Source organism: Scedosporium apiospermum, assembly GCF_000732125.1.
Source record: "Scedosporium apiospermum strain IHEM 14462 chromosome Unknown SEQ_SAPIO_0110, whole genome shotgun sequence".
In the NCBI taxonomy this organism is placed as follows: Eukaryota; Fungi; Ascomycota; class Sordariomycetes; order Microascales; family Microascaceae; genus Scedosporium; species Scedosporium apiospermum.
Window position 1 is genome coordinate 3,108,719 of NW_015971811.1, and position 14,649 is coordinate 3,123,367.

General features: G+C 51.3%; 6 protein-coding genes and 1 pseudogene across 6 annotated transcripts; 4 read left to right on the forward strand and 3 right to left on the reverse strand.

Annotated features, from left to right (window-relative positions):
* Positions 1-370: 370 nt before the first annotated feature.
* On the forward strand, positions 371-1,809 carry SAPIO_CDS7790 (uncharacterized protein; the record flags this gene model as incomplete). The annotated part of the gene is made up of 4 exons (XM_016789582.1): positions 371-554; positions 624-821; positions 886-969; positions 1,346-1,809. 4 exons carry the CDS (start codon positions 371-373, stop codon positions 1,807-1,809), a joined length of 930 nt encoding a protein of 309 aa, XP_016641409.1.
* A 2,396-nt stretch (positions 1,810-4,205) lies between these two features.
* Positions 4,206-5,423, reverse strand: SAPIO_CDS7791 (Synaptobrevin; the record flags this gene model as incomplete). The annotated part of the gene is made up of 3 exons (XM_016789583.1): positions 4,206-4,964; positions 5,027-5,179; positions 5,247-5,423. 3 exons carry the CDS (start codon positions 5,421-5,423, stop codon positions 4,206-4,208), a joined length of 1,089 nt encoding a protein of 362 aa, XP_016641410.1.
* A 645-nt stretch (positions 5,424-6,068) lies between these two features.
* Positions 6,069-6,643, reverse strand: SAPIO_CDS7792 (Pre-mRNA-splicing factor CWC21; the record flags this gene model as incomplete). The annotated part of the gene is made up of 2 exons (XM_016789584.1): positions 6,069-6,345; positions 6,414-6,643. The coding sequence occupies 2 exons, from the start codon at positions 6,641-6,643 to the stop codon at positions 6,069-6,071; spliced, it is 507 nt and encodes a 168-aa protein (XP_016641411.1).
* Positions 6,644-7,109: 466 nt separating this feature from the next.
* On the forward strand, positions 7,110-8,428 carry SAPIO_CDS7793 (Cell division cycle protein 123; the record flags this gene model as incomplete). Its single annotated transcript, XM_016789585.1, has 2 exons — positions 7,110-7,246; positions 7,309-8,428. The coding sequence occupies 2 exons, from the start codon at positions 7,110-7,112 to the stop codon at positions 8,426-8,428; spliced, it is 1,257 nt and encodes a 418-aa protein (XP_016641412.1).
* Positions 8,429-8,618: 190 nt separating this feature from the next.
* SAPIO_CDS7794 lies at positions 8,619-9,740 on the reverse strand (annotated as a pseudogene; the record flags this gene model as incomplete).
* A 441-nt stretch (positions 9,741-10,181) lies between these two features.
* SAPIO_CDS7795 (uncharacterized protein) lies at positions 10,182-10,676 on the forward strand (the record flags this gene model as incomplete). Its single annotated transcript, XM_016789586.1, has 2 exons — positions 10,182-10,303; positions 10,448-10,676. The coding sequence occupies 2 exons, from the start codon at positions 10,182-10,184 to the stop codon at positions 10,674-10,676; spliced, it is 351 nt and encodes a 116-aa protein (XP_016641413.1).
* Positions 10,677-11,349: 673 nt separating this feature from the next.
* On the forward strand, positions 11,350-12,867 carry SAPIO_CDS7796 (uncharacterized protein; the record flags this gene model as incomplete). The annotated part of the gene is made up of 2 exons (XM_016789587.1): positions 11,350-12,250; positions 12,383-12,867. The coding sequence occupies 2 exons, from the start codon at positions 11,350-11,352 to the stop codon at positions 12,865-12,867; spliced, it is 1,386 nt and encodes a 461-aa protein (XP_016641414.1).
* Between the last annotated feature and the right edge of the window lie 1,782 nt (positions 12,868-14,649).

The window sequence follows — 14,649 nt, forward strand, 5'->3', positions numbered from 1 at the left end:
CAGACAAGCGACGACTTCCCCATCTTGAGCCTTACCTCCCCTCTAGAATCAAGCTTGTGTTCCATCTGCTGCCAATAGTAACTCGCCTCTCCAGCATCGCCCGTACGATACACTTTGCCTCCTCAGCATCTAGATTTCCTTTACTTCCACCTGTTTACACACCCAATTCATCCTCGTACATCCTCTGACGTAAATACTACTCTCTACTCTCCATCATACACGTCCGATCCCGTGCGTAACTCAATTCCCACCAACGTCCAATCACCTTGTTGAGCAAAGATTTCATAAAGCCTTTCTGCATCTGCCTAGGAAGGTGATTCCAGCTTGGTGTATTCAGTCAGGTGTGTGGGTTTGAGATCTTCGTGTCAACATGGTCCGGGCCATATTCAAGGGCAAGGTTCTTGCCACCGCCGGGTCGATGCCAGGCCAATTTACCGAGGAGAATATCACGAAGTGGACTGAGCTTCGAGGGGGGAGCTTCTCTCAAGAACTGGATGAGAGGGTCACGCACCTGCTCTGTACGAAAGAGCAGCTCGAGAAGCGGGGTCCACGAGGTGAGATATAACATTTTATATACCTCTTTTTCCTGATCGGTATCTGACACGAGATGCCTTTCTCAACAGTTCAAGCGGCGCTTAAGACGTACAAGAGAGTCCACCTTGTCGACATTGACTGGTTTAACCTCTCTTGCCAGGCAAACAAGAGAGAGAAGGAACGTGCGCACGATCTTCGGTCGTTCCTCAAGGAGAAGAGAAAACGAGAGAGACGGCTTGCGCAATATGCAAAGGGGGAAGATCAGGACGGCAAGTTTGTCAATACGAGTAAATGAGAAATTCTTCGTTTCTTTCGAGGTTGTTTTGGGACTAATGGCATGGCAAACATCAGATCTCTTCCACATATACCGGGACGAAAACAACTTCCCGTACGAGGTCACCATCACAAGGGATGATGAAGAGACTGGAAATACTGGTCAGAGATATGTTCTATATGTAAGGAGCGACTGGAGCAACCTCTCACCTTCACACATGCCTTCCCTGCTTGCTGGAGTGCACAACAAGCTCCATGTCCGGAATCAGTGGACATGAATCACTTCACTCTACTCCTTCTCATTATGATAACCACAGCCTTGTGTGTCCTCTCTTTCCTCTCTTTCCTCTACCTCTTCCACCCCTCCACATATGTTTACCTTCTCCATCCACATGCCCTATGATGAAAAACTATTCCCTCTACCCTACTCTCTATATGTATCTCTTTATATCTCTCAGTCTATACGCTCTTTCAGTCCACATTTTCCATCAACAGACCCGAGAGCAAATCAATTGACCTTTTTGACTTTTCATTCCAGCTCTTCGAATCAAATGCCAAACCATCCCTCTACTGGTTTGCAGCCAAGTTCTACCGGAGGCCAAGGGACAACAATCCAAGTTATCATCGACCAACCACCTGCTCAGGCCTCAAAGACGACCAGCAACAACTCTTTACATCCTTTTTCGAGAAGAAGACTGGAATCAGCTGGGAGGACCGCCTCTCAGATTCCAAGACAAGGCCAAAGTCTTTCTTCCAATATACACCACCTCCAAGGTGATCGTTCTCTTCATCTTTGCTGAATTCCCGAAGAGTTCCATGGAAGGAGAGCCGGGAGGACTCGTCTCCCCAGGACATCGACCACGAGGCGAAAAAAGGGCCTTCACCCCATCTCCCGCTACAGCCCAATCCACTTCTTTATGCTGGAATCCTCTGACCAAACAGCTCGACATCCAGGAGGCCAAGGAAATAATCAAAAGGATGGCCAAGGACGAAGAGTCCTGACATTCCCTATTGTGGTGGTTCGCCTGAAAGACACCTTGGCAATGTGTTCTGCTATCTCTGGTTTGCTCTCCTTTGCTTCTCTTTGCTCCCCTTTGCTCTTCTTTGCTTTCTTTACTTTCTTCTGTTTTTCTCTTATTGCTTCTGTTTTCTCCTTGCTTAAAAGCACTTTTGCTGTGAGTATCTCTACTTTACCCTTTACATTTATAGCATCTTTCTATGAACTGGAGCTAATAAGTACTCTGTGGGAGGAATAATATCTACTAGTTAAAAATTGCTTCTATTATTTATAAAGAAGAGGCTTTTATACCTCTAAAGAACAAGCTTTAGGAGGTCACAGCAATACTAAAAGGTCCTTTCAATTGCACCACCGGCGGCATCATAAGGCCACCTTGACTTGTGAGCCGCCACTGATTTCATATTTTTGGTGGTGAACATGTCTCTTTCGGGGAACTGAGAGAATGTTAAGAAGTCCGGAAATGAAAGGGGTGCTAAGGCCCTGGCCACAGAGACGATGGATGTCGACAACACCCATCACCCAACTTCACTGAAGCCCAACACCCCAAGATCCTCAAGGTCCCCAAAATCCTACTAGATGGATTTCTAGAGGTACATCTATTCCCATCCCTTCCAAACTTGTTAATTACCCCTCAAGAGAAAGTGATGCTGACCTTATAGGTATCTTGGGGTGTTGGGCTTATTTCGAATGCCGCTGATATCTCCCTAGAGGTGCAGTAGCCCTAAGCTTTAGCAAAGAGCTGCTTATCTCCTAGAGATGATTTAACCTCTCATGGGAAGTGATGCTCTTAGAAGTAAGGTATGTGTGTGTGTCCTTATTCAAGGTGTCCATTCAAACTTCTGGCTTCTGGCAGTCTCCCAATCAAGCTGCTATTGAGGTCTCCTTGTCTTTAAACCTCACAAACTAACATACTATCCACTCCCCAGAGTTTATTTGTTGACCTTTAGGTTGGTCTGGATCTCCATTCCCAAAGAAATGCTATTGGCAAACTTACTGCAAGAAATCATTGCAATAGAACACTGCTGCATTTCTCCAGCATCCTGGAGTGGCAGGAGCAACTCTGCTAACACAAACCTTGATTCGTGTGTCTTGATTCTTGCTCAGGAGACTGTGTCCGAGGTTGCAACTAGACCCTAACCTCTCTAGCCTTAAAAGTCATGGAGTGTGAGATGTCACACGGATCGAGCAAGAACAAAAAGCTCGATTGCATTGATGAGTGCAGGGGCCTTTGCCTGGCCAGATAGTCCAGTGGTCAAGAGGTCATGGCCGCTCCTATTTCGTTTCGTCCCGTTGCTTCTTCAATTGCTATTCTCCTTGGAATTCCGACAAGCCAAAATCGGGCTCGGGCTGCTTTCGAGTGGGTCTGTGTGATCTTCATCTTGATGAGAACTTTATTTCACCTCGGGCAGGGCTGGAGGGGTTTACTGCCAGTTTCATATTCCGCCCAGCTCGGGACCTCCCACATCGGCACGCGGGTCCCGGGCTGGTGAAGGCGATTGGGCAGGCAGCGCCATCCCCCTGTGGTGAACCTGGCGCTTGGCTGGCGCTGGTTATAGCGGCCGGACATTTCAAAGTCATTACATCGACTAAGAGAGGGCCAAAGTTCATCATCTTCGTTTAGACGGCTGCCTGGTTTACCCAGTGCCTTAGCCATGGGCGATATGGAACTCATCTACTAGAAGGACCCGACCCGAGATTTCGATGCCCGCTAAACTAGGGTATCCCGATTACTCGGGGAGAACCCTACCTCGCGCTAGGTCGTGCGAGCTCCTGCTATGGCAAGCCGATTCACAGCCTGGGAGTGAGCATGTACCCAAACAGATAGCCAGCAGATATCTCTAGTGGATACGTTCCAACTCAAGCCCGAGCTTCAAGAGTAAGAAGTGCTCGCCGATGTTCCCCGTGACGCAGGTGTTGGCGGGGACATTGACACATTTTCAACGGTCCTGCTTTGCTCAGGGATATTACTTGTTAGGGAGCTGGACCTGAAGAAAATAGAACCAGCCCATATTCGCCTTTGCTCTGTTTCTGGTAGTGTATCTACGTGCTTCTGATCACCCGTTGAGCATTCGTAAGTGAATATATATTTTATTACCATGTTTCCTGTGATTCTTGAAACATTGGTACCGGGCTGAGAAGGCTACATCATGGTGCGCTAAACGTGTTGTTGTTTCTCTCTTCAGTCCTGTTTTCTCCTCCCGTTATCGCAGCAGTCGTAGTCTAGCATTCTCCAGTATCTCTGCTTAACATAAACGAGATACATATAACCCGATATCATAATGCATGTTTGCGCCGTGACCCATCTCGTACAAATAAATCCCCATGGACACCAAGCCCTTCATGAAGCAAAAAGAAAAGGGGTTTCCGTACCCTCGTCAACTTAGAACCTAAACTTAGGAAGCACAAAAACGACCAAAACCAAAACAACCATAAGCCCGTAAACCCAAGCAAAAAGCAACATCCGCCCCCACCAACCCTTCCCCTCCGTCATCCTCGTAAGCACATTCATGCGCCTCCTCGCAGCCTCTATGCCCGTCTCCGCACGATCCATGCCGTCCGCGGCGCGATCCAGCACGGCGCGGTCCTTCTCAAGCGTGTCGTTGAAGCGCTGCGAGGAGTCGCGCAGCGCCGAGGCGTATTGGAGGATGTTGCCGACGAGGGCTTCCTGCTCCGCGCGTTGGCGGTCGAGGATAGCTTCGGCGGTGGCGGTGGAGGTTTGGGTTGTGGGAGGGGCCGTTCCGGGGGAGGTGGTTTTGCGCCGGGAGAAGAGGGTGGCGCGGGCTGTAGTGTGGGATTCAGAGGGGGCCGGGCGACGCGGGCGGATGGAGGATTCGGTGGTTGTAGGCTGGGTTGCGGGCGAGGTATCGAGGGCGGGGGCGCTGGTGTTGGTTGGCGAAGAGGATGGGGTGGATTGGGCGGAGGAGGATACCGGGGATTGTAGGGTTGGGGGTACGGGTTGTTTCTCTTGTTCGGAGAGAACGGATGGTGGTTCGGGGATATCTTCTTCTTGGGCGTATGGTTGCTCGGCGGAGTGGTCTGCCGATCGGGAGTCTATGCTCTCACTGGGGGTTGGTATTATATCGGCGAGGATATCTTCGTCATCCAAGTCCGCATCGTCGTCATCGTCGTCAATCTCCATCTAGGGAGCAAAGTTAGAAACCTCAGTCCCTAAGAGCAAGGCGACACAGGAGAGCATCATACCTCAGCCAGATCCTCCAATCTATCCACCAGCACCTCGAGCATCTCCCTCTTCTGGTTCAAAACCACCTGGAAATCATGCTTCATCAAATGCGCCTTCAGCCCCATCGACTCTTGCTCGAGCTTCGTAAGGACCGATCGCGCATACTGTAGGTTCTGTGGACGAACGCCGCATGTCAGCGTTAGAAGACGGTATACTTCCCTACGTCTCGTATCGCCGTACCTTATCCAACTTTGCGCGCTCAAGCTCGCTTGATCGTAACCTCCTTTCTCGGGCGGGATCGACGAATAGAATCTCGTTTTGCAGGCGTTGCAGAAGCTGGCCGAGCTCTGCGTTGAGCTGGTCTGTGGAGCTTGCCACTGGGGAATCTGGAACGAAGGGCGTCTGTATTATAGCCATGGTGGGTAGAGAGTGGACGATTCGGGGACGTAATGGGAATTAGAAAGTCAAATAGAATAAATTATCGAGCATGGCAGGTAGGCCAAGAGCGAATGTCGTCAAAAGTGGAATGGTTAATGAGGCTAGCAAAGTCGTTGATAGTTTCAAGAGTACATTCATCAATCAATCAAATATTGATTCTGTTAGGCTGAGTTTCGCCGGGCTCCAGGCACCCTCAATTGGTTCCACGTGGCGCTGAAGACCGAGAAGGCGCAGAAAACCCACTGTAAGGTGGCCTCTGCACACTCTGTAATGGCCAAATTAACATTTGATCCAATGACGACATCAGACGGTTTTGCCTATTACCTGTGTACTTCCATGAATGTCACAGGTCAACGAGTGTAGGATTCATCGTTTAATACAATTTTCGCATACAAAAGGGAGGATAGTGAAGCAGCACGGTTGTACTTAGGAGAGACCTCAAGAGAACTTGGGGAATTCGAATCATGATTCAATCCATGCTGCTTTACCCGTAACCATTCCGTGATGTCCATCAAGCCCAAACGCCAACAAACACCATCAGACAATGCATGCAGTAATATAAACCCATAATAGCTGGACACCGACAGACCAAAGACCCCCGTCATTTCTCAGAGGCCGAATCAACTACTCCCTCTTCCGCGGCTCCCCCGGCGCAGCACCCGACGACCCTGCATTCCTTACCCTCTCCTCCTGCCTCCTCCAGTGATCCCCTTCCTCGTAATCCTTGCTGATCTTGAGAGCGTTCCTCAACCTCTCGCTCTCCTTAATCTTCGCATCCGCCATGCCGTGCACCTCGTGCGTCTTGAATCCCCTCTTGGTCTGTCTGCCTCCCTTCTTCTGCTCTTCTTGTAACTTCTTCCTGAGTTCGTCGCACTTGTCGTCGATCTCGTCTTCATCGAGCCTAGATGTGCCTCAGAGTCAGTAAATAAGAAGCGCTTCGGCGCATAAAATGGAGGGGGATCATCTCACCCTTCATCCTCCAGCTGATCCCGCAGCTCGAGAACCTTGATTTCGATCTCCCTCTTCGCCTCGTGCTCTAGAATCTCCTTGTCCGGTTGCCTTAGCTTGTGTCGTAGGCGATCAGCATCTTGGGGATACGGCACGCCGTAGTCGCGCGGCTTCATGTGCGCGAGGTTGCGCTGGACGTAGCCTGAGGTGCCGCTGCCGCGGGGCGTGTCGAGGCCGACATTGCTGGACATGGTGGGGTAGTCGGGTGTTTTTGAGTGAAAGGCTGCCTGTTCGTACGAGTCGCTGATGATTTCAGATAGAATATGTATCAAATAATAAGTCGCCGCAAAGTCGTGCGCTCGGCTAGAAATGGCTTGCGCTGGCTGCTGCAGGTGAACCGTTGGGAGATGGCGAATATAATGCCCATTCAATGTTCCGTCAGGGAAGACCCCAAGTGTGCTGAGGTAAGAGAGCCAAAACCAATTTCGAGGTACTTCGGGACCCTGACGATGGCGGTAAGTCACGGCAGAAATTATTCAATTAGTGAATTGGAGGGGCAAATTATTGAGTCAACACTGAACTTTCTTCCAGAGACCACGAGCTTCTTGTATGTTTCAACGCAAAGTGTTGAGACTGTGCCGCTTCTCTTCTTCTCAATAAAAATTCGCCAAAATACAAAAAAATTTCACTTTTTTCAAATCAGAAAAATCTGTCAAGATGCCATCTATCGATCCTCCGGCGCATAGGCGACGGTCTCACAACCCCGCCCACGGTCACGGTCACGATGCCGTCACATTCCCACCAGTAACCAGAGAACATATCCTCAACTGCTCCTATGATATGTGGTTTCCAAAGTAAGACATTTTCTCCCTTACCTCCTTTAAGTTGGGTAGCTATTAACGCATTAATTTATCAGATATCGCACCTCCTGCCTACAATCTAGAATTATCCCACTCACCCCCGACTTTGTCGACTACTTGCGCGAAGACGGTATAATACTGGCCGACGACGACGAAGAAGAGGGCGACGAGATTGCGCAGTCAGATGAGGAGTGGCACCAAACCACACCCCCATCTAGACCCCCTCCACAAGAAGTCTACTCAGACGAATCCGACGAATCCGAAGATGAGGGCCCGCCTCCCATCCCACCGAACCGTCGCTTTCCCCAACTACACAAAACCATAGCGGAAGCTATCCAGGAGCTCGGCGGAAGTGTAGTCCCCAAGCTCAACTGGTCTGCTCCCAAGGATGCGACCTGGATCTCCCCCTTCAACACCCTCAAATGCACCACTCCCAACGACATCTACCTCCTCCTCAAGAGCTCCAGCTTCGTCAGCCATGACCTCGAGCATCCCTTTGACGGCTGCGTCCCCGTTACTGAGCCCCCGTCCTTCACACCAGTTCTGGTCCTTCGACCCCATTTCCCCATCCAACCGTCTCTCGAATTCCGGTGTTTCGTCAAGCAGCGGACGCTGATCGGAATATCGCAGCGCGACCTCAACCACTTTGAGTTTCTCGGGAAGCTCCAACCCGTCATCATCTCCCGAATTCAAAAATTCTTTTCAGAGAAGCTACAGACGACCTTTCCCGATCCGTGCTTCGTCTTCGACGTGTATATCCCCGAGGATTCCGACGTCCCAGACGGTCTGGGAAGGGTGAGGCTTATGGACATCAACCCGTGGGCACCTCGCACAGACACGCTCCTCTTCGGCTGGGGCGAACTTCTCGACATGCGCGTGCCGAACCCGATGCTGGGGTCGGTCACGCTGGAACATCACGTTCCTGAATCAAGCAGCGCCGGCGAGACTACCGACGAGGATGACGCGGACGCATTCGTGCCCGAGCTGCGTCTCATCGAGAAGGACGACCCGGCAGCTTTCAACTTTAGCTCGTCGCAGTATTCGGCGCATAAGCTGCCGAAGGAAGTGGTTGATGCGAGCATGGGAGGCGAAGGCGGGCTCGCTGAGTTTGCGAAGATGTGGAGGGATGCGACGGGGAATCAGGGAGGAGATATGTGGCAGCAACCGCGTAGGTAGCGCGGAATATATTATGCCGTAGAACATGCTAATCCGTATTAAAATACCAAACTGGATTCTACGGCCCCAGAAAGGAAAGAAGAAGAAAATAAAATTAAGGGAAAGGAAAAAGGGGAAAACATGCGCCAGTCTAAAAACCCGCTCTCAGTATTCATCAATCGTAGGCAAAACCAAGTTTGAGGCTTCGCCCTTAGCTCTGATACATGATCCATCCAGTCTCCGGTTGTAAACTGTCGAGCTTTTCGTGCTTCACGTCGCTCCTATCCCCCACAGCCGAATCCGATGCCCTGAAACTCAAAGACCCAGCAACAATTTCCACCGGATAAGACACTTCACCGACCACGAGTGTGACAGGCACCTTGGTAAAGCCAATGGGTAGCTGGCCAAACATGAGCCTCGTGTCCTCGCCCCTCGGCCGATGTAAACACTGGCCATCCTCATTCCAGTAACAAAACGCCGTGATCCAACCCGAATACGTCAGCGTGCCGCTGCCGTTGGGATAGTGCTTGTTAACGATGTGCTGCCAAAAGGTCTTCGTCCGGTCTGACTCAGGCGCCTTGAAGCTCTCCACGAACCCATCGAGGACGGGTTCGAGGACGGAAAGCCACTCTTTACACTGAGGGCCGAGGAGGGGAAGTCGAGCCTTGCACTTGGCTCGTATCGCCCTCCAGTCTTGCGCCGTACCGTGCAGCGTCACGGCGGGTAGTCCGCACCTCGTGACCCAGGTATAGATGAAATATTTCTGCAGCGTGCCCATGAAAATCATACTGGCTACCGCCTGGTCCGCCTTCGTCGTCGTCGTGAACTGGGGCAGAATCCACTCCCTCCACTCCTCGTCGTGGATGTTCCCCGCCATAATCTTACTCATGCGGTACGCTAGATCGCCATGGTCCCACAGCGTAATGTCGGGCGGTAGCGTATTGTCAACAAGTTCTAGTTCCTTCTGCCCCTCGTGGCTCACGAAGATGTGTCTGAGTTCCTCCGAGTGCGCGTTGACGTAGGTGCTCACCTGCGTCAGGATGGAGAACCACACGTCCTCTGGGCGGATGTGCAGGTGTAGGTGCTGGTTGTAGGCCTCGACGCAGGCGTGCACGAAGCCATTCTTGGAGGAAAAGGCGGGCGGGTGGGCGGGGGAGAGGTTCGTGTAGGAGCTCTTGACGATTTTTCGCGGAGGCGGCGAGTTGTCCTTGTGTGCGGCGTCGGCGAGGGTGTGGTAGAGGAGGCGCTCGGGGGAGGAGATGGACTTGTGGAGGCGGGCGTCGGGCTTGTAGGTGTCCGTCGTGCGATCGGACGGCTTGATTGTGACGGGCATCTTTTGGGATATTATGTCGTTTGGTCTGAGAGGAGGTGTATTCTGTGTTCCTGTTCGTTGATCTTTCGCTTTCTCTTGCTCTCTGTCTCTGTCTCTTCCTCGTCCTTAAATAGTTGGGAAGAGAAAGAGGGGAACCTTGCAGCGTCGGAGCTTAAATATGAATGCCTAGATAATACAACTCGTAAAAAGGTTGCCTGCCCTTCTTCTTCTGTTGTACTGGCGGTGTTTTATATTCGAGAAGGAAACGAAACTCAATTCTCAATCAAATCTTGTCGTGTCGCCTGCCCAATTTTTATTTTCCAAATTTTTTCCAACGTCGGAGATTTCATGCTTCCCCTTTACTTAATTAATTGAGCTATAACTTTATCTAAATACCGACGTAGATCTCATTCGCTTCGAATTTTTGCCTTGAGGTTGGAGATTCGCGTCGGGTGTCGAGCCATGCCAGATTGGTTCACCGATCTTAGTCTCAAAAATCCGACAAGACCGCAGGTGATCGAGGTGATGGGATGTTTTAACGGCGTCGCCAGCAACGTTTCCAAGAAACCGGGCCAAAGGGACCGGTCAGTGCTGCGAGCCTCCCCTCCATACAGAATGTTCAAGCACTTCGAGAGATTTTCCTCTTTAAGAAAGGTTTTGGAGTACGAAATAAGGAAAATGTGATATGTTTCGTGCCGTGTAACCCTACCGTTTCCACAATTGTCAAGCACGGTCAAGCACCTGATTGCTGCTTTGCAGGCGAACGGGGAACGCGAACGGGGAACCCTTCTCGGTTCGTTTTTGGCCCATCACGAGATCAACTTCTTGGAAAGCGACAATGGCGCGTTCCGACTCGACGTTCAGGGCACCGACTCGCCCAAGTTGGCAAGGGAGAGGAGCCATCTGCATCTTGCATACGACGAGCCTTGGTGGGCGCTAATGCTGCCTGCGCTCTGACAATCGGACAATGGAGCCGGGTACGATTTGACAAAAGTATCAAAATCAAACTGTCACTGAAAGAAAAGTACGAAGTATTTTGCAAACTCCAGGACCACCGAACGAACGCCGGCTGGTTCAGGTTGGACTGACCGCCAAATCTACAGTTTGACCGCTGCTTCTTGATCCTTCCCAATCCATGCTGAACTGCGGTGGAAGGCACGGCCTGTCCCTAACCATGACGTAAAGTCGGCTTACCAATGAGATCATGCACACAGGCAGCGACAACTGGCACGAAATTGGTGCAACAAACTGGTGCGAAAATGCAACGCGATTGTGGAGTAAAATCTTGCTGAGTCATCAAGTGGCTGGGCTCAATCAAAACATTGCCTCACATTCGACCAAATATGGCTCGAGCGTTCTGCAGGCAAAACGGCAGAGTCAAAAAAAAGAGAAGAAAAAAAAAAACACCATCAACCCACCACCCCAGGCCAGCTGGCAGATTCTTTTTCCATCTGCTCCCGCCATTTGCAACTCGCGAAAAAAAAGTGAGAGGAACCAAAAATAAGTGACGGGGGGCAAAGGTAGAGCCAACGAGCTATCCCCCAGCTTTTTTTTATTTCTTTACTCCGTCTTTTCTGTCCTGTTGTCCTCTTTTGTCCCTCTAACCCCCCTTGGCCTTTGAGGCGGGCCAATGCGAACCTCAATGCGATCTTCAATGCGCGGCCGCGCCAACAAAGTCACGAAACCCAACAAGCAACGCCCCCCGAGTCGCCCCCCGTCCGTAATCCAAGAAGCCGTCGACCACCTCGCGGCAGCTGCCCACGCGCAGCAATACCACCACCCACAAGACGAGGACGTGGATCCCTCGCAGCAGCAGCAGCACGAGGAGGGACCACACCGCCAACCCCCCCACGACGACCACCAACAGCACCTCCAGCACCAGGTGCAGCAATCAGACCTGAAGCCCGATCACGAGCAGCTGTACGCCGACCCGGGCCCCGCCTCGACGGAAGACGACGGTAGCCACCCGGACCTCGACGACGCGCAGGCCCTCCAGCGCGTCCAGCACCAGAGACAGCAGCTCGGTCTCGTGTCCGACGTGGCCCCCGCCGCCGACCCAAGCATCCACCCGGCCCTGCAGGCCTTCGGCACCACCGCCCAGTTCGCCACCCTCGCCCAGCAGGACATGGACGCGCAGATGCAGGACGCGGCGGCCGCAGCCGCCGCCAGCGCTGCCGTCGTGGCTGGCTCGCCCGGTCCCGTGCAGACGGCTGCCGAGTTTGCTCGCGAGAGCGGCTACGATAATCTCGACTTGGATCAGACGGCCAGCACCTTGTCGAGGCGCCTTATGAGCCAGCCCGGTCGTCGTCTTGCCGTTCAGAGACGCAAGGAGCAGAAGCTTAACCTTGTCAGGCGCAGCAACGTCGAGGCTCTTCTCGCACACGTTTCCGGTCAGCAAGCGGCTAGCGCGTGCAAGAATTGCCACAAGGGACACGGACCCTGGACTGTTTGTGTCGTTGTCGATGGTCAGATGTGTGGCAGTTGCGCCAATTGTTGGTACAATGCTAGCGGCGCGAGGTGTTCGTTCCACGGTACGCGTTTTCTTTTTTATTCTCCCCATCTCCTCTTTTTTTTCATGTTCTTGGGATGCTGCTTTTTTTGTCATCTTCGAGATCATCAATTGGGTTTTCGATGTTTGCTAACAGTTGTTGCCACCCTACCAGAGACAAACAACCCCCAAGCTCACCAGCCAGCTGTGCTACCACCTGCTCCCAACCCCGCTGCGAGCTTCGGTCTGCCTCAACTGGCACCCGCTGGCGCCATCCAGCTGCCACCGGGAGTCCTCGCCCATGACCCCCAGCTCGCCCACATCGCCTACGACTCCGAGGCCAAAGTGGTCATGGATCGCGCCATGGCCGTAGCTCGCGAGGCCACCACCCGGAAGGCACGCCAGCTCCTCAAGGTCGAGATCGCCGCCAAGCAGCTCGTCCTCAGCATGCTCGAGTACGAGGATCTCATGCAGACCGAGACCCAGCTCCACCAGCAGCAGCAACACCACCAGTTTGGCCAGCCGCAACAACACCCACACCAGAGGGCTCAGGACATGAGGGCCATTTCCCACCCCCAGGCGCAAGTTCGTCAGCAGGTCCCCGAACCTGGAACTGTACCCGATGCTACGATGGAGGGAGGAGACGAAGACGGAACATAGTATGCTTACTGACTACGACACCTTTCTTAACCTTTTGAAAGGGGGGTAAAACCTTTCATAATTACTATTGGCCCTTCTTTTCCTTTTTATCCTTTTTTTTCTCTTAGGAAGAAAGCACCCCCTGAATCAACACCCCCTTCTTCACGAGGTTGGCGTTGTGGCGTTGGCCTTGTTGTTTTTTCTTCCAGTTCCCGTCCTCCGCTTTTTACCCAGGCCCCCCTTTCCCCATTGTTATCCGGTAGGAGCTTATGGTGTGTGTCTTTTGGTCCGAACATATATAAGGGTCTTTGTGTTCTTTATGTGACCATTTTCTTCAGTCTTTGTTTTGGTGTCATCCTAAGAAACTCGTCTGTTCTTATCGCCTTTTTGTCGAGACAGAAGTGATGGATATAGGTGGCAGGAATTTTATTCATGAGATGGAAACTTTTTTTCCTAAGGGAGGGGAGGATAAGGGAATATGGATGATGTTGTGAGAGGGAGGGACTGGTAGAATATCGCTAGACGTAGTTGAATGGAATTGGTAGGTAGCGTTACTTTGTTATCTGTTTCTATCCTTGATCTGAGTTTTGCTCAACCCCAATGTCGATTCTATCCCCACGCCTTTTCTTGACCAGATATATAAAGCCCTTGTTAGTCGAGTCCAGGACCAAAAAAATGTATCTCATCCCTCACCACACAACATTCCAAAGCTACCCGTAACGCGATACATAACGCGATACACGCTCTCTCGAATCTCCGAGGACCATTTTCGCGGGATAGCCCGCTGGTAACATCGAATTTCTAAACAGAACTCATATATCCTTCACTTTCTCTGACCTCTCAGGCCAAAATATCTTACCGCATCTGTAGAAACACCAAAGACCCAGCAAGAAAAAGAGATAGAAACCTTAACGGGAATGGCCTAAGGAAGGTGTCGAGAGAGATAGAAAAGCCAAACACCACTACGAGACGCAGGGTCCTCGCGTTTTCTTGACGTCATCCCAATGCTCAAGCTCTACGATGCGGAGTCATATTTGACCAGACAGAGAAAGGAGGAAGAACGAAGAGAATAAGAACTGCAGGAAAGAGATCAAGAACGTCCCCTTCTAATCGAGAACACGTCACGTAGGATGAACCCTTGCTATGTGACAAGATGCTGGGACCAGGTTCGGACGAGGTAGTTGAAAGGAGATATTTAGGGCCACGCCGATGATATCCGGTCAAATCTACAGAGGCAAAGACATCAGGATACTTGAAGGGCAGAATCGTGAGGATACTACTCAACTACAACTATAACACATTCAAGCTCTCACCATCTCTCCTCACATCAAGAATGGAACCGAATCATGGACGTCCAAAAAAAAGGGGGAATCGATTGTCTACTCGAAGAATTCTGCAGTCGACACGCAAAAAGAGAGAAAATGGCCATACAATACAATAAGAAAAGAAAAAGAAAAAAGATGAAACAAAATGGTAGAAAAAAAGGCTGTCGTAATTAAACAAAATAGGTAACCGCCCTTTGTTTCCTCATACACGCACGCACCATTTCTCGGATGCGATACCTGCCCTTCTTCCTCCTAGGACCGTTTTGCATCTCACTCGTTGGATCTCCCAAAGTTTCGCCCTTCCACCTGATCCTACGCCGCGCCTGTCCATGATCCAGATCTCCGCGTCGGGCTGTAGAAGACTGGCGACACGTACCCCGCTGGGTTCTCTGGCACTCCTTCGCTTTTTCCTGACAGACTGAAGAAAATAGAGAGAAAAAGAAAAACACTGAAAATAAATAGACACGAACAAAGAAGA